General features: G+C 38.1%; 2 protein-coding genes across 4 annotated transcripts in view; one reads left to right on the top strand and one right to left on the bottom strand.

Moving 5' to 3' along the window:
* The window catches only part of strn3 (striatin, calmodulin binding protein 3), a 24,348-nt gene extending 1,671 nt beyond the window's left edge, over positions 1 to 22,677 (top strand). Inside the window, exons 2-16 of one of the 2 annotated variants that reach the window (XM_079458001.1) lie at positions 14,051 to 14,154; positions 14,303 to 14,376; positions 14,459 to 14,540; positions 14,697 to 14,873; positions 15,006 to 15,144; positions 15,309 to 15,450; positions 16,893 to 17,029; positions 17,213 to 17,388; positions 17,538 to 17,585; positions 18,739 to 18,860; positions 18,974 to 19,141; positions 19,386 to 19,526; positions 19,645 to 19,752; positions 20,330 to 20,416; positions 20,648 to 22,677. In XM_079458001.1, the coding sequence (XP_079314127.1) occupies positions 14,051 to 14,154; positions 14,303 to 14,376; positions 14,459 to 14,540; positions 14,697 to 14,873; positions 15,006 to 15,144; positions 15,309 to 15,450; positions 16,893 to 17,029; positions 17,213 to 17,388; positions 17,538 to 17,585; positions 18,739 to 18,860; positions 18,974 to 19,141; positions 19,386 to 19,526; positions 19,645 to 19,752; positions 20,330 to 20,416; positions 20,648 to 20,817 (1,875 nt within the window). In that variant the 3' untranslated portion in view covers positions 20,818 to 22,677. The remainder of the gene's footprint in view (positions 1 to 14,050; positions 14,155 to 14,302; positions 14,377 to 14,458; positions 14,541 to 14,696; positions 14,874 to 15,005; positions 15,145 to 15,308; positions 15,451 to 16,892; positions 17,030 to 17,212; positions 17,389 to 17,537; positions 17,586 to 18,738; positions 18,861 to 18,973; positions 19,142 to 19,385; positions 19,527 to 19,644; positions 19,753 to 20,329; positions 20,417 to 20,647) is intronic. The other variant, XM_079458002.1, reaches the window with a different exon arrangement.
* On the bottom strand, positions 22,380 to 27,407 carry coch (coagulation factor C homolog, cochlin (Limulus polyphemus)). Of its 2 annotated transcripts, none has more exons than XM_079458004.1 (12): positions 27,317 to 27,407; positions 26,853 to 26,901; positions 26,697 to 26,741; positions 26,315 to 26,471; positions 26,042 to 26,175; positions 25,887 to 25,955; positions 25,752 to 25,808; positions 25,471 to 25,618; positions 25,283 to 25,386; positions 24,524 to 24,750; positions 23,922 to 24,435; positions 22,380 to 23,672 (listed from the first exon to the last, which is right to left on the bottom strand). In XM_079458004.1, exons 2-12 carry the CDS (start codon positions 26,884 to 26,886, stop codon positions 23,500 to 23,502), a joined length of 1,662 nt encoding a protein of 553 aa, XP_079314130.1. In that variant the 5' UTR covers positions 26,887 to 26,901; positions 27,317 to 27,407; the 3' UTR covers positions 22,380 to 23,499. The 2 variants fall into 2 exon arrangements, with proteins under 2 accessions (XP_079314130.1, XP_079314129.1); XM_079458003.1 differs by having other exon boundaries at positions 27,322 to 27,400.

Below are 27,407 nucleotides of genomic sequence, written 5' to 3'. Positions count from 1 at the left end.
CTAACATTCCATCCGAGCTATAGATGTGTATCTGTATGTGTGTTCCTTAGTATTGAGCTCCATGGCGTTTTGGGTGGCAAGTTTTGACAGTAGTTGATTTTGACAGCTAAGTATTTAAGTGCAGTAATAATGTAGGTCTTGTACTTGAAAATCTCTCCGGCTTAAGTGAATGGGGAAAGGAGCCGGAAGGCCTGTGGCATGAGGTTGCGTTATGTAAACACTGTGACTCTAACCTTTGGAGGAATCAGGTGTTTTTACCACCAGTGTACAAACTTGTCCAGTGACACACGTTTAAAAGTGACTCCCACTTTGCACTTTAGGCACTGTCATAATTCAAAAGCAGTCAGCTTGTGCTCTCCCACATACCAATCCAGGTTTTCTCTGAAAAGGGTTTGGTCTTGTTTATCTGCTCCGCATTCCATGTTTCAGTTGTTCAACTACTGCTTTGTAACTAAAAGTCAAAAATAATCGCTAGTTTAGCTCCATTATCAGTGCCGTACTTACATTTATATTGGCATCTGTGTGTGGTTGGGAGATGTGGCTAATGTTAGCTAATTGGTTGTAGTTCAATGCTACTTTGTGACCGTGTCTGGCCCTAGTTGATGTGAAACTCTTCTTGTCAGTTTGCCAGTCCTTCTAGGCAACGCTGTTCGGAGTGATGTCCTAAACGCTCACATCAGGAACAGAGCTGATTTGGGTTCTGCGGGTTAGCTCAGGGTTTGTAGGTCATTGTAGCACCATCTTCAGAGTCATGACTCATTGAATCTCTGTAGCCACCAGCATAAAAGTTGTGTGGTTTTTTTTAAAATAATTGTGTGTTAAAAAGAGATGGTTCACTCAAAAATGAAAATTCTTTCATCCTTAACTCGCCCTCATGTCATTCTTAACCTGTATGACTTCTTTCTTCAGAATCAACAGAATACAAAAGAAGGTATTTTAAAAGAATATCGGTAACCGAACAACACAGGCCCCCCTTGACTTCCATTGTATGGACACAAAAGCCCCGAGACCGCTCTCAAAATATCTCCTTTTGTGTTTTCTACGGAAGAAAGAGTCATATACATGTTTTGACTTACGTGAGAGTAAGCCATGAAAATGCTGTTCTTTTACACGAAGCTCAAAATGGTGATACGTTTCATATTTAGGGTTAACTACTCTTTTAAACGTTCAATGGTTGTAATACAGTTACTGTATGTAGAAACCAGGAACAAAAGCATATTTATGAAAGCATTGTTTTTTAACCAATTTCTTCGGACACGTGTTCACTTATAGATACAGCCTCTTACACGGATACATCCCCTAACATCATTCGTTCATTTGTTTATCATTCAGTTTAGCTCAACCAGAGTGCTGTTTAACTTCTTAAATGCTCTTCAATGTTTTGAAGTTAAATGAGCATTTGAACGTGCCTGTGAGTTTGGTCGATTTAGCCATTTTGCTTCACACGCTATTATTAAACCCATAAGGTCCGTTCATTCAGCTGTTTTTCTCCCACAGCGCCCAGAGTATTTTTAGTGTCTGCGTTCAGTCCGCACAGCTGAAACGCTGTTCTGCTGCTCTTTAAATCGGGTAGGTGACAGAGATTTCCACCGAGCATCAGAGTCTTGCTCAGGGCTGTGAGCAGCCAGCTGTTCTCGACCATATGTGTAATAGCTGTCTTCACAGTCTGCTGATTCAAGCAGTGCTGTGTTTTAATAGACCAGTGTTCTTTAGCATTACCTGCCTGCACATACATTGCTTTAAACACTCAAATGAATGTAGGTCTAAGTCAGGTTAGTCCAGAAGTCTTTGAATTATCGATGTTTACTCATAACCGGACGAAATGAGTAAGGTGTATTCACTAATGGCTTAGTGCTGTACTAATGCAGAGTCATGTCATTAATATTCAAGTCTTAATGCGGATATCACATTACAGAGATTATCCAAAGTAGTCATCTGATAGCTCCAAGCTGTATGGTTGTTTGTTATAGCACTTTTGAGTCTTGAACTTTAAATTACAAAACGGAAGAGTACTACTAGGTGCGTTGGGAATGTTTAAAGATGTCTCAGTAGAGTCAGAAAACGTGTAGAATTGTATGAGCCACAGTTTGGTGACGACATTTTAGTTGAAATGTAAATAAACAACACTTCTGCCAGACTTGTTGTGTTAAAATGAAGATATTTGGAAAAGCTACAGTTCTAGCTACGCAACCTTGATTCAGTCATTTATTATTATATGTGTGGTGTGATGTTTCGCTTGTTGTGCATCAGATTGTACGGGCGCAGTGTCAGCAAAGAGACCAAGCTTTCTTGTAAACATTTTTGCTGGACACCTGTGAATTGCAATGAGCATCATGCATATTTTTGGATCAGTTTTGCAAGTTGGCGTAAAAAGGACCTTGATTAACAAAAAGAGGAAGCAAGATGGAAACAGCTAGTGGGAATTAGACTGCCTTGAACTTTATAACCTTAAACTTATGTTCACTCCCTGTGAATAAGCCTAAAAGGGATAGTTCATCCAATTTTCATCATTTACTCCCCCTTGTGTCATTCCAAACCTGTATGACTTTCTTTTACAGAACACAAAAGAAGATGTATTGAAGAATACTTGTAACCAAACGGCAACTTACAATGTATGACATGCGAAAGCACGGAGGCATTTTCTCTTCTGTTGTGTTTACAAAAAGGAAAAGAGTCCATACTGGTTTTGAATGACATGATTTTTGGATCTCTGTAATGACAAAGAGGGAATTCTTATTCTTGTTTGGTAGTTTGATTATAATATAACACAGATTCACACACTTTTTAAATACACTAGTACAGCTGCTTTCTTGAGATTTTGGGCAGATGACTTGAACTGTGCTGAAGAGTAAATTGAATTAAACGTAGACGTTAAAACTAGCTTGACAGGTTGAAATGTAGTCATATGTTTATGTATGTGATGATGTACCAAATATAGTATAGTACACAGAATGAGTTTTTTAGAAGATTTCCACATCTGTCATTGGTTGTTCAGTCAGATAGTGTCTCCTCAGGCTCACGCCATTGGTTGAGCCAATGCTGCAGTTTTGTTCTGTGTATAACTTATTTAAATAATTAATATTCAGTAAGCAGGTACTCGGAAAATTACTACAAATGTTTACGTTGAACCTCTAACGGTAACTAGGGAAGAGGTTTTAATAATTTACATGGAGGCAATGCATGCATAGATTGAACTGTTATGTTACATGGTCCGGTAACACTTTATGGTTTAAAGTTGTGTTTGCTAACATCAGCAAATGCATGAACTAACAATGAGCAATATAGTTCTTCTGCATTTTTAATATTTGTTAATGTTAGTTAAACAAATAGCTGTTTATGTTTATTGTGCATTAACTCATGGTTATAACTTGAACTTTTTGAGATGAATAAATGCTGGAGAAGTGTTGTTTGTTTATGTTAGCTAATGCATAAACTAATGTTAAAGGGACAGTTCACCTGAAAATGAAAATTCTTTCATTCACCCATTCACTTCTATAGACAAAAAACCAATGCAAGTGAATGGGTTCCAGTTAACAGCATTCTTCATCTGGGTTCTGTGGTAGAAAGAAAGTCAGAGGTTATGAAATGACAAGAGCACCGTTCATGATGACAGGATTTTCATTTTGGTATGAACTATATATATTATTTTAAAGTGTTACCCCATTGGGGTGGGAATCGTTTGGTCCCTCACGATTCGATTCAGAATGGATTTTTGATGTTCTAATTTGCATATTTAAGGTGTCATCGCGTCACGTTAGACTAGTGTTGGTATTTTGGCTAGCTACTTTTTACTGAGTGCCCACTAAAGCCATTCTCACTGACGTATTCTATACATAATAGTAATTAAACCTGAATCACCATGACTCATCAGGTATTGCCACATCTTATGACAAAATCATGATACACATACATTAAGAGAGCGGTTATTTGACCAATGTTAGTGTTGTAGGCCCTTGCAGAGCACCCAGCGTGTCCGTCTGGCTAACCAACTGTGCATATTTACAGAAGTATGTTCATGTTCTTAAGTCTAACTGACAGGTTTTGGGAAACGCTATTTTGCATTTACTAGTCAGCTGCGGTATATTGTAAGTAAATTAAATGCGTGGTTTCTCCCTGCCACTCACCCACTGCACAGAGCAGATGCAGGGAAAGACCATCCTAAACAAATATTTAGTTGATCTTGCAGTTTAGTCATACAGTGCTGAATTTATTTCTCTATTGCTTCTATGTGTTCTGCTGTGTTTGCACGTAAAAGGTCCGGGCGCTGCACCGCTCTTGCAGTTGACTTCCGCCTTATTTACTTTTTTTTTAGTGAATCGATACGAATCACTAGCAGATTGAAGCGATATTCATCACGGAAATGTTTTTCAACAAACCTCTATTACCCATACTTGTTTATATAATCGCCTGTTCTACAACAACATCTTCATAATACTAAAAATGTCAAGCGGCCTAACAACTTGCATATTTAGTTTGGTTTAATCCACTCATATCAAAATGATTTGATCATCATTTGCTTCTTACATGCCATTCACATTCCTCTCTTTCTAACCCACATCTTTTCGTGCATTGGGCTGTTATCTGACGACTGTACGAGGGAATGTGTCATGCGTCGGTAAGGGCTATTCTTGCCTGGCGGGCCACAGCTTTGCTCCTTTGTAAGGCTCTAGTTTAGGCCAGTGATCTCACTAAGTTTCCCTCGGGCTGCCTTTTAGGCGTATCACTGGAGTGACCTCACACATCGATTTCAGAACTATGAATGCTGGGGTGGATCGTGGAAGCACGCGGTTGCTTGAGGCATGTACTTCTCTCAAGAACAGCATCACCTCATGATGAGTAATAAATGTTACCTTAGATGACATAGTGGTCTGTTTTTGCTTAGTTTTTTTCATCAGTGTAAGATTGAAGTTTTTTCCAGTGAAACAATAATCATTCTACTTTTCGGCCGTACACACGATGCGCTCTTGAGCAGAGAGAGTCTCAGTGCGCCGTCTTGTTTCCAAATGTCCATGGTCTGAGGACAAGCAAAGACAGCTGTCTCTATGAGACCTCCAACTAAAGACGTAATGGCTCTGACCACCCAACCACACCACGCCTTCTCTTCACCCTGATGAACTCTTAAAGGACTAGTTCACCCTAAAATGAAAACTTTGTTGTTGTTTAGTCACTTTTATGTCATTGCAATTCTTTATGCTGTATTTAAAACCATGAGACAAAATAAAAGTCCTCACCTAGATCTTTTCCACATGACAACAGTTCAAAGTAAACACAGCTGTCATGCTTCAAAAGAGTTGAACTTAGCTTATAATGAATTCATAATGATTTGTTGTGTTTATATAATGTTTATATAAATTAAATGTTTTGGCCTAAGTGTGCTTTTAATTCAACAACAACAGACGTTATTGAAAAAGCATTTTTTACCTTCTTGTTTATTATTAATATATCCTTATTCCTGTGTATAATTTACTTACAATTCTAAGGGATGTTGAATAGAGCTGGGTAAGGATTCTGATGTTCTCATTCGATCCTGATTCACAAGCGCTCGATTATATGAGTCAATAACTATAGATTTATTACAAATTATAGATATTTCTAAAAAAAGACCAGTAAAATAAGTATTTGATCCTCAAGCAAAACTTAACTTTTGTACTTTGTGGAGAAACCCCTGTTGGTAAGCACAGAGGTAAGACATTTCTGATAGTTGGTCTGCAGGTTTGCACATGTGTCAGGATACATTTTAGTCCTCTCCTCTTTAAATCTTTAAGGTTTCTTGGCTGTCACTCAGCAAATTGGAGTTTCGGCATCCTTCACAGATTCTCTAAAGGACTATGGTCTACAGACTGGTTAGAACATATAATGTGCTTCTCCTTAAGCCACTCTCTGGTTGTCTTTAACATGACAAATACCCAAAACATATTGCCAAAGGCACATCCACGACCCATCTTTAGTGATCTAGTTAAGGGGAGGTTCTCGTCTAAGAGCCCCTCAATGCGGTGAAGTCATCCTGTACCCGTAGCAGAGAAAAAGCCCTAAAGGATTGACACTTTTTCCAAAGCCTTTTCTGAATCATTTTGATTTTCATTGTCAAACTTTAGACGAGCCAGGTGGGCCTTCTTGAGCAGGAGGACCTTGCGGGTACTTCAGGTTTTCAATCTATTGTGCCATAGCGTCTTACCAATGGTTTGCTTGCTAACTGTGGTCCCAACTGTCTTGAAATCATTAACAAGCTTCTTCTGTGTAGTTCTGAGCGGAGTAAGTCACAGGACTAATCTGTGGTCCATATAGGCACATAACCAATCTGTTGAGCAAGAATTCTTGCTGGTTCGTAGAGGATCAAATACTTATTTCACTGACTTAAATGCAAATCAATTTATGACCGTTATAAAATTTTCCCCTTGATTTTTGGTTGATATTCGGTTAAAATAAACCTACCATAAAAATGATAGACCCTTCATTTCTTTGTAAGCAGGCAAACTTACAAAATCAAAGGGGATTTTGTAATTATTTCCCTCACTGTATATTTATATACAATTTAAATTACATATACAAATTTCTTGATTTTTATATTTTTCTCAAATATATACCAGTGCCTTTTAAAAGATTAAGTGCGATCAATCAATTCCAGAAAGAAGATTTGTGTTAACATTATCTATGTTCTGTGCATATGAATATTGTATTTATCAGTATAAATATAATGTATAATAATTAATAAACATTTATATATAATTCAAATTATTGGTAAATATAAATAAATACATGTAAATATTTCCTAAATATGTATACATGTATGTGTATGTTAATAAATACAAAATAAATGCGCACAGTATACGGACATATATAGTGTGAAAACCAACTTTTATTCTGGATGCGATTAATCGTTAACCTTAAAATTTACATGCAGGTGTATTTTTTTTATTGTGATTAAAGATACATTTTGTCATTTTTTTATAGAAAAATTTCCAAAAAGCACTAGGCTGGTGTTTTTGAGATTTGAGTACCAAAATTATCATTTTAACCAGTGACAAAGGGCAGTGTCTGCCAGCCGCCTGTCAATGGCATTATATCCACATTACCAATGATGCTAGATGTTAAGCCTGCAACCTTTAATTGAACAATCCCTGAATGCAGTACAGCAGACTTGAGGCTGTTTTATGATTGGCTGAGGTGCCTCACATGATTCATGCAAGCCGTTACGCATTCTCCAGACATTGCATCTCCCCACTAACACAGTCTCTTGCATTAGCCTCGGTTTTTGCTTTTACTGCTGTAGAAACCATGACAGCTAGGGCTGCCCCCTTTCAGTCGACTATTCGTTATTCGTCTAGAAGACACGTATCCGAAACCAATTTTTATTAGCCCATTGTCTGCTTATTATTTTAAAAGTGTAATCGCTCCACGTTAGGCGCTTCACCTAGCAGTTCACTCTTCCGTTAACTTTGATAAAGGCATGTTTAAATGTTTATTTGTCGGGTGTAAGAGTAACATGGTGGTTAAAAATGAGCAATATGCAATCCTACGTTGACCAAATCTGCTGCATCCCTCCGCCAACTGTGCACTTCTAATGGCCGCCACATCGGCTTCATCTGTGTGTGAGACACAGAGCTCAGTTTTGTGGCGGTGTGGATGGACAAACCTGGGGTCCTGCAACATTCCAAAAAGCTAAACGTGGCTAAATTCATTCAAATTCAGTATACACATTAATAATGCGTATTATGTAAAGAAATGCGGAAGAGTCTGAACGTGAATGGAAAGCACATCAATAAAGGATCACAGGACAAAGTGTCATTAAGCAAGGTCTGAAGTTGATTCTACATGTGGTGTTTGCATTTGATAGCTGTTGCTGTGATCCCACCATGACATCATGGGGTTGCATCTCCATGCAAGTAAAACGGACTTAGTTAAAAACACAACAAGTCCATCAGAAAGACCCCAGGAACATTAAGAGGGGCAAAATCAACAATTTGGTACATTCTTAGAAAAATAAATTCACCGTTGTAATGTGATATTTAATGATATTTTTTAGAAATATCTATAGGATTTGGATTAAACCTATAATCATTGACTCGAATCGGGAATCGAATCAAGAGCTTGTGAATCAGAATCGATAACCAGCCCCAGTCCAGACAACTAAAGAATAAATCCGGCTGCTTCTGTCTTCCGTTACATCACCAAAAAACACCAGTGATCCAGTGCTTTAGGAAGCCATGCATGTAAATGGAATCACACTGCCCGAACACTATTTTACTGAAGATGTTATCTGCTCATATCATGAGATATTGCAAGCCCTCTCAGTGTTTCCCACAGGATTTTAACAGACTTGTTGCACTGGCGACGTCACAAACTAATTAGCATATTTGTAATGTCATCGCGCCCTGTTAGTGTTTGGACTTGATATTGGTTTTCTTCTACTACTCTGATCCGTCACATTGTACTGTATTTTACAACTGAACGCCACTAGCAGTCACTTTAACTGCTCCTTAAATCCTGATTTATACACGCAACATCATCGGACAAAATCACAATACAGTACATCTACTTTAAAGAGCGGCCATTTGCTGTTTGCTCTTTCTCGACAATGTGTTGCTGTATTATGAACGCTTCTTTGATTTGAAATGCATGTCACAGTTAAATACACTACACGGAGCGAACTACACGCACGGACGAGAGGCAAACACACATGGAGCTCATAGGAAGAGACTGCATGCGAACACAGAAAAGGAAGACACGCACGCATTGTTTTTCCTCAGAATGTAACAAATTGTTGATTTGGCCGCTTTTAATGTTCCATTTAACATGTTTAATTCATGACGAAATGATTTAAGGAAAAGCCCATACGTGTGAATAAAACAGCTTTTGATTCAACTGTCCAATTACTTTTGCTCCCTTGAAAAAGAGGGAAGCTTTAGATTAAAGGGCTATAATTACTAAAGCCTTCAGCTAATCTGGATGTGAATACACTCTAAATAAAGCTTAGAGTGTGCACTTTAAGACATTATCCGTTATAAAACTGCAAATACGGACCTAATTGTATTCTGCTTTGCAGTTTTCTGTACTATTTGCTGTCTTGTTACAGAAGCTCTTACCTGTTTCAGAAAAGACGTTCATTGCATGCCAAGTGATTTGTTTGTGTGTTGGAGAAAAGTAGTCACTGTGCTGTTTGGTATCATTGTGTGCCCCACACTGAACATGGACCAGAGAAAGCAAAGAAAATAACAGACAAGCTTGGTAAAGGTAAAGGCTACAAGACCATCTCAAAGCAGCTTGATTTTCCTGTGACAACAGTTGCAAATATTATTAAGAAGTTTAAGGTCCATGTAGTCAACCTCCCTGGGTGCGGCCGCAAGAGGAAAATCGACCCCAGATTGACCATTTGACATATTGAAGTAGGGCTGCACAATTAATGGAACAACTAATCGAGATTACAATTACAGCTCCAACGATTATGTAATTGTTAAAAGCTGATATTACAACTGTCCATTTATGCTTATTTTCTGTGCATGTTAGCAGGTTTGTTGAGCGTAAAAAGCTGTGGCAAATCAGCAGCCTATCATGAATATGTAGGCGTGGCCTTAAAAACAACCAGACACTTTGTTTTCTATGCGGTTGTGTGCGTATTCTCTAAATGTTGAAGAGTGTTAGTTCACATTAAACATGTGTGCTGATAAAAGCACATCGCATGACTTGTCAAGCACTGGGCAGATATGCAAGAATTTGTACCAAAATGAAAAGCATTGGCTGTGGTATGGAAATATTTTGGCTTTACTAGCAATGGTGTCGAACCGAAAGTAATATTGTGCAAGCTATGTCGAAAAACTGTTGCTGCACCACCGTCGAACAAAACAAACCTGTACAATCAAATGAAGTTCAATCACAGAATGCAATATGAAGAGTGGATTAAAGTGAAAGAGCAAACAAGTTTTATCGCTACTGTCGACACAGACGTCTAAACCGTATCATTGCTCTCAACAGCAAACTAAGATAACATCACCTTATTTCATAGCCAAAGACATGACCCCAATTAACACTGTTTGCAGTGCAGGGTTAAAAAAAGCTAATAAACACATTGGATAAGACATGTCATTCCCTCCCGCAACCACTTGCATTTCCTGCACTTTATTCAAAATGCCGGAAGATGTTGAAATAGATCTGAAAGAAGTGGAGAATTACTCGACAACAACGGATTTATGGTAGAACCATGGAACCCTATTTGAGCCCAACGGTTCATTACATTGCTGATGAATGTCAACTAAAGAGCAAGTGGTTGCAAACATCCTTCGTCCCAGAAGATCATAGGGGGGAAGTGATTGCCCATGGATTGAGACAGATGCTGGCTGACTGGGGTTTGAAGGAAGAGCAACAAATCTGCATAACTACGGTCAATGCAGCAAATATGATAAGTGCGGTTGCTATTAATAAATGGTCGAGACTCCAGTGTTGCAATTGGTGAGTAACATAATATTATTTATTACGACATTTTTCTCTGAAACTGTAAAAAAGACAATAATTTGATACCGCAATGCCTAGACCAGGGGTGTCAAACTCATTTTAGGGTAAGGGCCGGATGGAGAGAAAAGTGACAATGTGCGGGCCAAATCACCTTTTTTAAACCATATTGCACCAAATTACAAATGAATTAGCAAAAAAACTAGAAAGACATACTGTTCTGTAAAAGGTGCATTTAATAAATCCTCAGAACGGTTCAATAACACTCTTATTCCTCTTTGAAAAAACTATTTTGTTTAGGTAAAGGCAATCAAAACCCTTTCCTTTGAATATGAATATTTTTTGTCAGATAATTTTTAAACTAGTAATGACAAAAATGCAATAGACTATTTGTGTACAGACGGTCACATTAAATATGAACCATACAAGCTATACAATATAATTCACTAATAGGAAAAACTGCCTTAACATATTTAACAATTAGTACAGTAGTACAACTTCACTTTGGATATGAACATTAAATATATACTAGAAATTTCCTTTAACAACAAAAGATCTAGATCGCATCTGCATTATGATTTTAATTCCTGACATCTCTTTTCTTCAACCACATCAATCTCATGATGTCATTTAGCTGTCTGTTTGTGAGTCGAGAGCGCAGGTTGGACTTGTTAATGTTCATTACCGATTCTTGATGAATTCTCCCTCTGAAAACGGCTTTGATCCCGCTGCGATTTCGTTGGCAATCAAATAGCTTTACAGCTTCATCAGTCTCTGTTCTTTTGTGAACATTGACTGCTTTTTTCCGAGGCTAAAGTTAAATTATTGACTTTTCGAAGTTGTCCAGTGTATTTATCATATTTCTCTGCGTATATCTCATAGTGCCGTTTAATATTGTACTCGTTTTGCACAGCCACGGCTTGTGAGCAGATTAAACATACCGGCCTACCGTTGAACTCACAGAAGAAATACGTCTTCTTCCGTCAGTTTTCTTTATTTGGACATTTTAAAATCACTAGTACTTGCCGCACAACTTAGCCGACTTTGTTTTCGAAATGTAGGCGGCGCTTTAGAATGCGCATGCTTGTTAGGGGTTCCGGCAGAAGCCCAATTAAATGATCAATGATAAAATAAAAAATTTAATGAAACAAAACATATGGCAGCGAAAACCTGATTGTATTAATAAACTTTAAATTAATTAAAATAATAATAAACTTTTATTTCATATTTGTATTATTTTTCAAATCTTCCCTCGGGCCGTATTGGACGCCTTATCGGGCCGGATACGGCCCGCGGGCCGTATGTTTGACACCCCTGGCCTAGACTATAATGTACTAGAGTACAGTAAAAGCCAAGCAGTACAATGAAATTGGTGCAGTGATTTTAACCACTATTTTGTACATTATCAGAAATGTTATTTTGTGTTCACATTCATCGCTAAAATCTGAAAAAGGCTTGTCTTGTCAAAACATTTTTTAAAGTGAATGTTGTATTTTGCAAACATGTTTAGGTTATAATTTTTTTTTAAATTTTTTTACATATTTGAGTACACTAAGTTGTATTACATTATACTGTATCAGAAATAAAGTATTTCAGGAACAGCTTTGTTTTGGATGTTTATTTAAAGAGTATGCCATGCGGTTCTTAAAGAGAAAGCAATAATAAAACAAAAAATACAATGAAAATGTAAAGGCTAATAATCGAAATAATCGCAATTACAAGGGGATTAATCGACAATTAGGATTTTTGTCATAATCGTGAAGCCCTTTATTGAAGCATTGTGCGAATGGTAGAAAGAAAACCAAGGATAACTGCCAAACGGATACAAGCTGAACTCATGAAGGTACGTTAGTTTCTGATCGCACCATCCGACGCTTTTTGAGCAAAAGTGGGCTATATGGAGAAAGACCCAGGAGGACTCCACTTTTGAGAGGAAAACATATCCTTTGGACAGATGAGTCAAATCTGGAGCTTTTTGGCAAGTCACATCAGCTCTATGTTCACAAATGAAAAAACCAATCTTTCAAAGAAGTGAACACCATGCATGTGAGTTCTAAACATGTAGGAGGCTCGGTTATGTTTTGGGACTGCTTTTGCTGCATCTGGCACAGGGTGCCTTGAATCTGTGCAGAGCACAATGAAATTTCTTGACTATCAAGGCATTCTGCAGCGAAACATACTCCCCAGTGTCTGAAAGCTCTGTCTCAGTCACTGTCCTCCAACAGGATAATGACCCAAAACACAAGAATGGATAAGAACAAATTCTGACGTGGCCTTCTTTGAGTCCTGATCTGAATCCTATCAAACATCTATGGAAAGAGCTGAAACTTGCAGTCTGGAGAAGTCAGCCATCAAACCTGAGACAGCTGGAGCAGTTTGCTCAGGAAGATTGGGCCAAACTACCTGTTAACAGTAGCAGAAGTCTCCTTTGAGAGCTACAGAAAACGTTTTCTTGCAGTGGTTGTCTCTAAAGGTTGTGCAACAAAATATTACGTTATGGGGTCCTTAAGGGATTTTCATTTGTTTCATTATTTACAATATTATGTTAGAAAATCTAAATCATCAAAAGCAAAGTCTGTTTTCCATATAATATGGAATAAACGATGGTTAATGCCAATTACTTTTGTCAGTTTCAAGTTATTTCAGAGAAAATTGTGCATTCTTTGTTTTTTGCTAAGGGGTACCAACAAATTTGAGCACGTCTGTACATACCGTTCTTTTAACACCCAACCCCCCCCCCCCACAACGTTCTGTCATCCTAACAAGTAGGAAAATATTGCATCATAGGAATGTAAAGGACAAGTCTAAGGTTGTTCCACAACACTATCTTACCTCCCCTTTTTCTATGAAAACCAAACAGGAAGTTCTCTTTCAGTTTACCTACTAAATAAATCGGGTTGTTATGTGAACCTGCTGGAGCTTTTCTCTAGAGGATGTAAGGTTGAGGGTTTGGGTTGTCTATAAATAACCCCGCCCCTTGCCTCCTCTCATTCACTCACTGGCCTTTAAGAGGGGTCAAGTTGCACAGCTGCTCTCGTTTGCTAATGTTAACCTGCTCTGGAGAGCTTTGTTCCTCTGGGCCGGTGCCTGCGGTCGGCTTTGTATACATGTTTATACTGCGGTCCAGTATAAAATTGACAGATTTACCACTATCGGAAGTAGAAGTCAACCGATAATAATAATCACTATTGACTAAACTGTAAAAATAGACGGAGCTACCCTTGCTCTCGCTGGACGGGTGGGCATGCTTTTCAGGGAGAATTAAAGAATGTGAAGAAGTCAGCTTATATGAAATAGCTTGTTACCCCATCTTTAAGATATTTATGTGGCATCATTTCTATGTGGCATCATTTCTTCTAAATATGTAAGTGATATTGCTTTACTTGGGATTAGCTTCCGTTAGCCTGAGTCAGCACAGCCATCATTGACAGTATAGAAATGGCTTTGATTTATTAATGAGCATTAATAGTTTGTAAAGAAATTCTGCTGTCTTGTTTAGAAAACCTCTTGAACATCCAGTCTTTCTCTGTTCAACATTACCTCGCCGCAATAAGAATGATGATCAAAGCAGAATATCAGTCCTTAAGGTTTTTCTTTTGTCTTACAGGCCCGTATAGCGTTCCTTCAAGGAGAAAGAAAGGGTCAAGAAAACTTAAAGAATGACCTTGTTAGAAGAATAAAAATGTTAGAATACGCATTAAAGCAAGAAAGGTTTGTACCAGTTTTCTTCTACTACTTTTTGCCATCTCATCATATAGAATTATTATTTCATTTATATTATTTCACAAATTATTTAATGTATAATATATATATATCAAATGTGGAAGAAAATAACAATAAGTCTCTCACCCATTACCAGAGCAAAATACCATAAATTAAAATATGGGACAGAACTTAATCAAGGTGAAGTGAAAATGCCCAGCTTTGAATCAGGTAAAAATAATTCACCTATTTTTGAAACTATGTTTTTCCTGCATGGGTTTTCTTTGATATTTACTCATGTGTCTCTTTTAAGAAGATACCAAAGATACAGAGGTGTCAGCCATACCTCAAAACAGTCAATTAACATGGAAACAGGGCAGGCAACTCCTCAGACAGTAAGTTGGCCTGTGGCCATCAGTCAGTATGTTTTTCTGCCAGCAAGCCTAAGTCTGCCTGTTAAGGAAATTCATGTGACATCATATTATGATTTATAACCCCTGATTGTATGAGCTTCATGTGTAGTTTTCTTTATGCGTCTGTGTTCCTTTCAGATATCTTCAGGAAGTAGGCTATACAGACACAATATTGGACGTTCGGTCACAGAGAGTGCGGTCATTACTGGGGCTGTCTGGCTCCGAGCAGAACGGTTCAGTGGAAACCAAGAACCTAGAGCAGATTCTTAACGGAGGAGAGTCTCCAGCCAAAAGAAAGGGACAAGATATGAACAGGTACAGATTGCCTGACTATAATTCTTAAAAAACGAAACGTCGTCTGTCCTGACTAAGGCCTAGTACCATTGTTATCATAGTATTGTAGTTAAAAGAGAATTTTCTGAATGAGAAAAATCTTGGGTTTAACAGGAATCCAGAGGTTCTGGAGACATTTAATTTTTTAGAAAATGCAGATGATAGCGACGAAGAGGAAGATGAGGAGGGAGATGTAATGGAGGACGTGCCGGACAGAAGTGATAAAAGCAGAATAAAAAAGCATAAAATTAAGGTGAGTGAAATACGAGTGTTGATGTAAATTGCACAGGAAATTGTTAATGTTATAATGAATAATAAATATATGTGCTATTGTTTAAACACTGACATCCTAGAAACATAGCATAGTGTAGTTCTGAAGTAGAGATGAGTGTAAAAGCACAACTGCTTTTCCACCAGGTTGGAAATGAAGGTTTGGCTTCAGATTTGCCAGATGACACGGACACAGAAGAGGCACTGAAGGAGTTTGACTTCCTGGTGAATGCTGAGGATGGAGAAGGTGCCGGCGAGGCCCGGAGTTCAGGAGATGGCACAGAGTGGGGTAAAATACACTCTAGTCATGTCAAAAAGCTTTACAATCATTTATGAGTAATAGTAGGCCACACAATATAGATTTGAGAGTTTTATTAGGTGTGACTGGTAGCCTGTGAAGTTTTTCGTTTAGGTTAGAATTAAAATAATAGTTAAATTAACATATTTCAACCCGGTTTCATTTTCTTTCTTTAATGAATGGAAAAGTAGCATGAGTAGGTGGTTCAACGATGGCAAAAAAACTTCGTAGGGGAAGTCTATGTGACTCGGATAAAGTATTCCAAAATTTCTTAGGCGCGATGTTCCTTTAACTTTTGCTGGTGTGTTCTTCATTTGTGCTGGGCTGCACGCTGACCCTGCAATTGAGTCTCAGTTAGGCCAGTTGCCGCATCAGCATTCTTGTGTCCTCCATCGCAGGAGATTCTCTTACCCTGATCCAGAGCCAGCTGGGTCACACACATCAGCCCACCACACACCCACACTTCAATGTTCTTTATCTCTTACGCTCCTCTGTCTGCTCTGTCGCAAATGTTGAAATAAAGGATTATGTAAATGTCACTTAGACCTAAATAGGTCTATTTGTGTATTGTGAAAAGAACCATAAGTTGTCAAATAAAGCGTATGTGAAGATGTAGATCAAACTTGTATAGGGGTTGTGGTTATAAGCATATACAGCTGTGCAAAAAATTTAAGACACCATTCCAAATTTTTCTTTAAAATCAGAATTTTTAGATGTATTGTGGCCATTCCAGTCCAGTTTGTTGAATTTCAACAAAATCAAACATCAGGAGTGACAAAGTCATGCAACAGCAATGTGAAATACTAACAGCATGACAAGACACATGAAAACTGATATAAAATATAGCTAATCACATAAAAATAATTTTTTAACTTTTCCATGTAGAAATATTACGGTTTTATTTCTTAAAAGTGGATATGAACTTGTTTTCTTTGGTGTATTTGAGGGCTGAAAACAGACACAGAGCATCTTTTCTGTTATTTTGTTTCTCTAGTTTTCCTTTTCTGCAAATTGAAACAATATTTGGTAGAAATATTGTAACAGTAGTTTACAGAATGAAACAAAAATGATAATTCTACCTTTACATCATACAAACAGTCTCTGAAATGGTCTCTTATTTTTTCCACCGCTGTATATATTATTATTACTGTGCAATGTCAGCCTATAAATTAGGACACTTATTTGCTTGAAATTAGATTATTAGAGCTCAACGAGTGTGACAGTTCAATGCAAGTACGAACATAGTGTTTCTTTCTTTCTTAAGGAGTGTTTATTTAGTATCAATACTATGCGCTGTGTAATTGTGTTCAAGTGCAAGTTTATGTGTTTGTAAAAGAGCTTTAGACCTTGCTTAACCAATCAGAGAGCTCTGGATTCCACTTCAGAGTGGCACCTTGTTTATTGGACCCCTCTCTTTGCTTTTCTATTCTTAGCTGAGCCTTTGCCTTTCACGCCTGGTGGGGGCAAGTCCTTTATCATGGGCTCTGATGACATGTTGGAAAGTGTGCTCGGCCTGGGAGATCTCGCCGATCTGACCGTGTCCAATGATGAGGCTGAATACAGCTATGATGTAAGCATGCTGTCTTGTTTAATTGGTTTTAATGCAGGGACATTGACATTAATGATTAGAGACACCATTTATAATAATGATTTATTATAGTTAGAAAAGAATCATGACACCTGCAATTTCCAGGTTTTATGTCACAGTTGTTGAAATGCATATACATTGGTGTTCCCCTACCTCTACTTTTAGCTCCCAGCCAATAAGGACGCATTCAGAAAGACATGGAATCCCAAATATACCCTGCGAAGCCACTTCGATGGAGTTCGGGCCCTGGCCTTCCATCCTGTAGAACCGGTATTGGTCACCGTCTCAGAAGACCACACCCTCAAACTCTGGAACCTTCAGAAGACTGTTCCTGCCAAAAGGTAAGGGATGGTTTTGCATTCTGGGAATAGAGCATTAGCGGTTTTGATCTAAAGTTAAGGCATATTCATTTTTGGAAAATGATTTAACCTGTTATTTCTAACAGATTTTGTTTAACAAACACGACTAAATATTTGATCTGTCATTGCAGAAGTGCCTCTTTTGATGTGGAGCCTATATACACCTTCAGAGGGCATGTGTGAGTATTGAGTTCATGAGCTTTATCTTGTTAGTTTTTTGTGTGGTTTCAGGATCAGGCAATGAACATCAAACAGTCACATTATTTCTCCATCAAACTTTATAATTAGCATTACGTGCGCCGAAAGGTTCTGGCAACTTCTGACCTCACATCATCCGTCAGAATTTGACATGTTATTCATCATTCTACAGAAAGTCTTCCCACCGTTCTCTGTTCCAGTGTGCAGTGAGCACAACATCTAAAAGCGTGTGGTGATGTCAGTTATTTAAAGCCAGTTCATGAAACTACCAAAGACCATTGCTTGTTGTTCGAGAGGTTTTTTAAACTCTGGAGTTGTCATTGAGGACACATGATCTTTACCCTCAGATCTCAGTCCCATTTTTTGAGCACATATGATATGGTACCATTTTACCACTTTTTTAATGTTTTACTTTGTTGTCAGCATTTATGACTGACCAAGCATGACATTTCTGTTGCCTTTGAAAGAGGCTGTATGCTTCTTTATGTACACTTGTATATACGTTTGTACCCCAAAATTATTTGGACTCTTGAGCTACACTTAATAATTCACGAATCTCTTTTCCATTGGATAGCAAGCCAAGTGGAATTTGCAAACAAATGACACTAAATGAGTTTTTAGACATTCTTTTTTAAACCGTTAAGTTTGTTCCAGTGTCATTTTAGCTGATGTTTGAAATAAGCTTCTATAGCTTGACCTCAAATTCACATGGATTATTTTGCAGACACATTCTTTGTTGAACAAACATTCCCTTCAGCTTGACATTGAGAAAGTGTCAAAATATTTATTTTTAAAACTAACAGATTGTACTTCTTTGCGTGGTGACGTGTGATAAATATACGATCGAATGCTAATTTCCCACGCAGGAAATGCTAATAATTATAATATTGCACAATTCAGTTTTGTACAATACAGATGTAAAATAACACAAACACCAATAATGGTGCGAATACATCGAAATCCATGTTGTGTAAATAGAAAACCCAACCCATTCATTGTTTTTTCTAGCTTCTGCCCATATAAACATGGCTATGTGTAAACATTTAGCATTCAAACATTTCAGAGATATTTTGGGTCTCTGTATCAGTAAATACGTGATTTTAAACTTCTAAAGCTGTTATCTGCTTTCTGTAGTGGGCCTGTTCTCTCATTGGCTCTGACCTCAAATGGTGAGCAGTGTTTCAGTGGTGGAATCGATTCAACAATACAGTGGTGGAACATCCCCAGCTCAAATGTAGACCCTTACGATACATATGGTGAGAAGAGTCGAAAATTACACAAGCATAGCACTGTGTTTGGCACTGCCGAGACACTTGCATGTTTCGCAAGTCTATATATTTGGCTAAGAAAAGTCTTTGGTTTTGCTCAGATCCCAGCGTGTTGGCTGGTACGTTGTTGGGTCACAGTGATGCAGTGTGGGGGCTGGCTTACAGTGGAATCAAAAACCGGCTGCTCTCCTGTTCAGCTGATGGGACGATCAAGTTGTGGAACCCTGAGGAGAAGTCACCCTGTCTCAAGACGTTTAACTCCGATAGAGGTTAGAGGAGTGTATTTTCCTTTCATTTGAGGATTTCCAGGCTTGTAAAAGACAGATGTTTGTAAAACCTTAGGTCATTGTATTCATTGGTTAGTAATATCACGTAATTCAATTTTACAATGACTGATTATTTAAAAGAAGTTAATTGACCAAATTTGTGTGAACCCTGTTTTTATGTTGCAGCAATAAGTAATGTATTCATGTGTTGGTTTACTTGGTCACCAGTATAATTTCTTTATTTCAGATCATGGTATGCCCACATCCATTGACTTCAACGGGTGCGATCCAGCTCATATGGTGGCATCCTTCAACACGGGAGACGCTGTCATTTATGATCTGGAGACGTCTCAGCCCATTGTGGTGTTCTCCGCACAGGGAGAGAGCGGTACCTTCATTTCTACATCACAGTCTTAAGAGTCAATGCTTTTCTTTGTAGATAATGTAGTGCTGTAGAGTTGGATTTGTGATATGTATTGTATATTTATACCTCTTCTTTGTTGCAGCGATTCCTTTTGGGAATCATATTAATCAAGTAGTCACCCACCCCACCCTGCCAATCACAGTCACCGCTCATGAGGACAGAAACATCAAATTCTTTGATAATAAATCAGGTTAGTGGTGTATTGTTGGTGTTTCAGTCTATATTCATCTTAAATATCGTCACTGTCCAAATTTGTTGTTTTTCAGGAAATGGAAATTTATGATTAGGATTTATGATTTCTAGGCTATAATATATCGGCCGATATTGTTAACAATAAATAACTACTACTAATCTGCCGATACCAATAATTTATCGTGCATCCTCACATTTTAATATTAAGTTATTGGTTAGATATTTGCAAATCCCAGTGACAAAAAAAGGTTGACTAATAATAATGATTTATGGCAAAAAAAAGCACGAAATATGGAGATACAAGGTTTCAGAAAGGATAGCAGCTTTATGTTGTTAAATAATTTTTTTCATTTCATAATATATCAGCATAATTTGTTTGTATAGTAAAGAAAACAAGTTAAGGCGGGCTGCACTTTCATCAGTGCTCGGCTCGACTAATGTCCGTCCTGTGCACTTTACTATTAATGTGTACCAATTCCTGTTACTCTTTTTGTTAAGACGATTACTTTTTTTAAACATATTTGTTATTTAATGCCAGGGATTACTCAACACTTTCTGTTCATCTCTCTGTGCAGGTAAAGCCATTCATGCCATGGTGGCTCACTTGGATGCTGTGACTAGTCTTGCTATAGATCCAAATGGCATCTACTTGATGTCAGGAAGTAAGTATTATTTACATAGCTGTGAAGGCCTGTTTATAAGTCATATGTGACTAAAACTATTTATAATTTGAATGCAAAGTTTTGTTTTAATGCCACAAAATTATATTATAAATTATGTATGGAGTTCTTGTATACATGTTTTCTCTTCATGAATAGTGTCACCTATAAGTACACCCTTAAAATTAAGCTCAGAATTGAAAAAAATACCACCTTTTCTTCATCGTCCATCAGGTCACGACAGTTCCATCCGCCTTTGGAACCTGGACAGTAAGACTTGTGTACAGGAAGTTACGGCTCACAGAAAAAAGTCGGACGAGGCCATATACGACGTTGCCTTCCATCCATCCAAGGCATATATAGGAAGTGCCGGAGCCGACGCCCTGGCCAAAGTGTTTGTATAAAAAGCCCTCATCCGCAACTGAATTGGTTCACACTTTTAAGACAGAGAGCAAGAAACGGACAGTTTCACTGCCTTGTGTAACAAGAGTAGTAGCATTTCACACACTACAACGACGTGGCTTCCTCCAGCACCACCACCACCTCCACCTCTGCTGTCAAAATCACGCTACACACACCACGATACCAGGTGCCATGAGGGGAAGTGATGTTTTTCTGAAGCCAGTGTGGAGCGCTCAATCAGTTTAAATTTTTCTCAGAAAAGAAAAAATAACTGTAATTTACTTTAAGTCAGAGCTGGAGTGAGACCAGTGTTTGTAGCCTTTCGACTGGTTTTTGTCCTGTAGGTATGTTTCAGTGACCATGAAGTGGTTCTCATGTTCATCAGTAGGTTGTCATCGACCATTACCTGGGCTGTGCGGGCAGGCGGAACGGAGCCCCGCCCACCCCGGCGAGCCATAAACCACACCCTTTTCTCAGTCGCCTTCCTCACCCTTATGTAGCGTGAAAACCAATACAGTTAAACCCTTCAACTCAGTCAGCCTCATACATTTAGAGTTTGTTCCATGTTTGTGTAAAAAAGTATAGTTTTTATAATCAATTTTATATAAATAAAGACTGTCGTAAAACCGCTGAAAATCACTTTTTTTTTAAGGAAAGGGGCTATAATCCCTCAAGCCCATTTTACCCGGTTCTCTTTCATGAATGGTCTTGTGTCTCTGGAATCTTGGGATGAGTGCCGCCCTATTGCATACTGCTACGTGACATTGCTTTAATCTTGTTTTATCACATAAAAGAGAGACTGTACACTTGTAGAAATACTTACGTGGTGCTCTGAGAGCTTTTAGGAATCTACAGATAAACTGCAGCGTCCTGTCACATGATGTTTTGTACACCTTACTGTAATTGAGTTGAATTTTCACAGGATCTGAACGCTATTGGCTTATTTATTTTCAGTTTGTGGATAGTCTTGTTTTTTGTTGAGAGCAAAGCTCGATGGTAACTAATAGATTGGGCTGTTGCAAATCAAACGGGGCTCATAATCCAATAACAAGCAAACCTATAGATGAATATTAATGTTTTTTTAAGCATACACTTTCTGACCTGGTTGCTAGTGGGGTTTGCATTGACTTCATGCTGGCAGGCAATACTTTGGAAGCATGGTAAAAAGTTAAGGGATTTTAAAAACACTTCTAAATATTTGGTTCTTTTGTCCCAATCCTTTGTTTAAGGATTTTTAAAGAAACAGTACCGTTTATGGTGTAACAAAAGACCTTTGGTTTGTGTAATGCATGATTAATACAATAAAGTATTTTTTCTAGTCTTCCAAAAGTTCTGATCAGTTTGAAGAGTTTTGATGAGTTTTGTAAGGTTTTTGATTTACTACAACTCCGCAGATTTTAAAGATTGTACCACATAGCAAAACGCAACTGTTGAAAAGTAATGTATATAAAATGTCTATAATAAATATTAAATGGTGTATCTGTATATGCAACATGCCCCTTGTCTCCACAATTAATGCAGCGTTGTATTTCTCAAAGTATTCGATTGACAATGAGCATTTATTGCAAAGATTCACAATTTTAATGAAGTTTGCGTTTCTATTGAGACCGATTAAACAAGACCTCTGCTACATAGATGAAAGACTGTACTTTTGTTATTTGGATGGGTTGTTTCAGTGTTCAATTGTGAGTAGTTGTGAATTCTCAAGTGCGTTAGGTCTAGTGGATGTACTGAAGCTCAACCTGTTTAGATGAAAGTGTGGACATTTGATTTCACATGTTTGATCAACAGATGGAGACGTTGTAAAAGCACCTTGTCTTTTATTGAGAGGAAAGTAATAAATTATAAACAAATGTACAAGCAGTCTGATGCCCCCTCCTCCCCTTTGTTGTCATTATGTGAGGCAGTGAAGCATGCATATGGAAGGATAAGGCAAAGTTAGCTAGGTGTGTAAAAATTTGACTAAAGGCAAAATAATACGTAAACCAAAACTTCCAATTTACCAAATGCTTTTCTAAACAAAAACCCAGAAAATATGAGGTGATTAAGAAATTGTGTGCATGTATATCGATTGGTACCCCTGGGAAGGACCATATTGCTTTATTATATAACCCAGATTTATTAATGTAATGGAGTGAATCGGCAAACGACCTATTAAGATATAAAAAAGGAAAAGATTCAACCTAGACTTGGTTCATATGTACTTCCAGCAGAGAGCACACGAGGGCTCTGTTTCACTGCGGGTATCCTCAGCACTGTTTTTGGTTACCAGAAAAATCAGCATCTTGTGCACAGCATTGCATAACTAGAATGAAATGTTTGATTTCAATGTTAATATAAAAGAGCCCTTTGTTACGTTAAACAGGAACATAAAGACTACAAATAATAACATTTTCCACATTATAGAGAGGTTGACATATAATACTGTGTGATGCATTCTTAAATATGTTGTAACCTTTAGTTTTTAGCTTTAGAAAATAAGAATTTGCCCATCCCTGCTTTGAACAATTCGTTTTAAATACAAAAAACTACATTGTTGGCCTTATTTTGGTTCTAAATAATAATATGCGTAACAAAAAGCCAAATGAGATAATAAACATGATGCTCTTTTCATTAAGATCGCCCTGCTTTCTACTCCTTTTTCCTCGGTATCCTTGCTGTTCTCTCTTTCTCATTTGCACTCTCTAGTTGAACTCTGTGAAGTCCCTGCAGATACCCCGCACGATGGGCTGATGAAAATCTGCCAGACCGGTGAACTCGCGGGTGAAGAACATGTGGCTGTCTTTGGGCTCGGATGCCATGGCCCTCAAATCTTCCATTGGAGCCCAAGCCACGCCCACCGTATAGACGGTAATCCCTATGAAGCAAGATGCACATGGTCATGATGGCCTTCCATAATAATTCTGTGCTGGTAATCACTCAAGTGATGCACTATTAATGTGAAAAAAAACATGATTTTGTTGGGTCACACCAGACTTGAGAATGTGACATTTTGACGAAGTCCTCATTAACACATCTTAAAATAGTTACTGAATAAATTGTGTGTTTTTCACAGACTTGCTGGTTCTGGATTAACCAAAGGTAGTGTGCATGTAAGTATACATACCCTCTCGCTGGGCAGCCATTGCGGGCCCTCTCACATCATCATAGGACTGTCCATCAGTGATGATAATGAGGAACTTCTTGCCGGAGCCCGTGCGTGGTTTGAAGAGATTCTTCACAGAAAAATTGATGGCATCTCCAGTGGCAGTGCCTCCACTCATGTACGCGATGTTCTTCAGAGCCTTCAAGGCATCATCTTTCGTGGTGTAGTCATTGAAATTGAACTCCATCCTTTGGTCGTAGGTGAACTGGATGGCACCGATGCGAGATCCAATGTCGGAGATATCGAAGCTGCGTGCAATGTTAGCCAGAAGTTCCAGCACTAGCCTGAAGTTTCCGTCACCTACGCTGCTGGACCCATCGATGAGGAAGCCCAGGTTGACGGAATTGTAACACGTCTTACTGCAGAGCATCTGATCGATGGAGCAAAGTTTATGAGCAAGAGGCTTCACAAACTTGTTGGTTCCGAACCAGCTTGGCATGGTGAAGGTGAAGAACTCATTGTCCTTGCATACAGCCTGACAAACACAGGTTAGTAGTTAGGTTTGAGAGAACCGATAGTCTTCTTGTTGTCCAAAAATGTGTGGGCTCTTTTCACTGTCTCACCTTTCTCATGAAGTCTGGGTCGCTCACCATATTCGCCTCCTCGGGAGCAGGTTTGGCCACAGACACAAAGAACACATTAATGCCAGACTCTCTGGCCAAAACCGCAGCCTCCTCCACATTATCCGAGGGCCAACCGTCGACAAACACCACAATGACCCGTGGGTAACCTCTCCTCACACCGTGATCCAGATTGAAGAAGTTCCTCACGGTGTGCAATATGGCCTTACCTGTGCAAAAGAGAATAACTCAAACCTGCTGAGGTCTGCTCATTGAAGCATAGGTACTTTTATTACCACCCATGCCAGAGAATTGAAAGGAATGTTCCAGCTTTATGTTCAGTTTTATTTACAGTGTAAATAAATGCTGATGATCACCACTTAAAAACTTTTTTTGTACTTGTCTTTTAATGGAGCTCTATGGGGAAAGGCATCCTTTATGTTTAAATACAGAACTTGAAGCTCATACTGTTGTCAAAGCACTTTTTTGTTTCATACAAAATGTGTGTTTATTTAGACACTACTGCGTTTCTAGTTTGTGTGTTAAGATTTTTATGGGCCCTCAAAAAATAGCCAGCTGACAAACAAATTGAAAAACTTATTATTTGTATTATTTTAAACAATTATCATAAATTATATTAAAAACATTTTTAAAAATGATGCATGCATTGAATGATGGTGATGATATGTACAGTATCTGCCCAACCAGAATATGATTTTTCACTTAATAATTCATTTAAAACATGTTTGCATTTTATTTAACCTGTATTTGTATTGCCTCCGATGTATGGAATTTCTTTGATTGCAAATGTCAGGTCTTTGGCTGTAGTATAGTTTGTGAGGTAGAATTCAGTTCGAGGGCTCTCACTGCAGAAAAGATCATGTATTAAAACTGGTATTACATGACAAGAAAGTCACCAGACAAGGAAAAAACTGATGTGCAGAGTTCACCTGGTTTGCACCACTCCTACATGAGGTCCTGGTGATCCAACCTTCAGCATGGACACAAGCTTACTAATATAGCTCTTCTGCAAGTTAAACCGACGCTGTCCAATGTTATAGCTGCTATCTAGCAACAAAGCCATATCCACGGGACAATCTGGAGAAACGTAATTTACACAGTCATGATCATAACTGTAACCCCAAATTCATATATTTCTAGAAAAACAATCAAATTAAGTTAGAAAATATTGTTTAAATGGTAAAAAAAAACTTGTAGTTTTCATACACACCTCTGTTTGCTGTTGTAGGAGGAGGTTTCTTCACAGTTTTTTTGAGCGGTTTCTTGGCTATAAAGGAGAAGTATGGATATTCAGAATGGGCAACAGATGTAAATCTACTCTTGTTATCTGCTGTCTTCCTGTTACCTGCTCCAGATACAACAGTGGAGGAACTGCTGGTTTGGCCGGACACTTCCAAAGGCAAGCTTATTGTTCCTAAAGAAATGATCATATCATAGACTTTGCATTTTGGAGACACGTACACACATTTGTAATGATGCGATCATGAAAAAATGACTCACTGGCCACGGTAAAAGATGAACTCCATTGTGACAGGGACTGAGATTGGACACCGTGAGCGAAAGAGCTAAGATAGTTTGTCCTGCCCTGCAGTCCATGAACCTCCACAGGGCCACCTGATAAAGTTATGATTCCTCTGGGTGATGATAAGGACAAAAGACAAGAAATCTTAAACCATAACTGGACTAAAACATTTCTTCAGTTTGTCTTGTTTCGTTTTTCAAGATTTTCCAAGATTGACACTTCATTTCTCATTATTCTTGTGAAAAATGTACCTGTGTATTGCTGCTCCACAGATGCTAGAAATCGAGGCATAAACTCCTGAACCAAACACTGACAGAGTCCATAGAGAGCAGTTTGCTGGGCAGAGAACCAGCTGACGTGTGTCCGGCAGATCAGCTGCCCGGGTTCCACAGGCAATTGGTGTTGGAACTGAGATATATGTAACAATAAATGTGTGTTCATATACAATTGTCAAAAACAATGTTGAGCTTCGTATAGAAATTCCAAATGCTTTAAAAATGTTAAGGTAACTGTGAGGTATGTGAAAAAATGCAGATAAATATTACCTTTTTGAAAAAGAGGCTCATAAAAAATGTATTGTCTTATTTTAAATCACCTCTAAAATGTTACAAAAAATATTATAAAAGAAATTACCATTTACTTCAGAGCCCAAAGTGCAGCGGCTTACAGACAGAAGACCTGTGCAACAGAAAAACTGAATTGTAAATTTTTGCAGCTAAACAGCTCAAAACTTTACATTTATGAGGCATTCCATAAAATTTCAGACAAACTCATAAATGTCTCGCCTACCTAATACATGAAGTACAGCAAACCACATCGACATGGTGAATGAAGATGTCTGTAGAGACAAAATAAATAGCATCAAAATAAACACTCAACTCATCCAGAATTTATGCTTATTAAAAAAAAGATACCAACTCCTCTCAGAGATTTTATTATGCTTTTTTTCTCGTTGAATTGAATTTATACTGAAGTGTGTAATATTTATATTGCAAGAGGAAGAAGAGCGATGAGATATGATACAGAATGTAATCTCCCTAGACACATCCATCACAAACAGCCCCTGTCGCATACTTCAGTTAATCCACTCACAGAGCGAGTTAGAGGGAGAGCGATACAGAAACTACAACAATGTGTGTTGAAAATATGTAAAAATTATTAAAAGGTTTATCATTATGTATATGTATAAATAATAAAAAGGTTAATCATTACTACACACTAAACACCCAACCAACAACTAAAATTAAATCCACCTTACAGATAATCCGCAGGATGATGTGTCTTCAGCGCTGAAAGCTTCACACAAAAGTAATTCCTTTACAGATGATATTCCAGAGGCGTCTG

The sequence above is a fragment of the Barbatula barbatula genome (genome assembly GCF_947034865.1).
Source record: "Barbatula barbatula genome assembly, chromosome: 6".
NCBI classification, from domain to species: domain Eukaryota; kingdom Metazoa; phylum Chordata; class Actinopteri; order Cypriniformes; family Nemacheilidae; genus Barbatula; species Barbatula barbatula.
The sequence above is the reverse complement of the archived record's forward strand: the minus strand, read 5'-3'. Positions and strand labels throughout refer to the sequence as shown.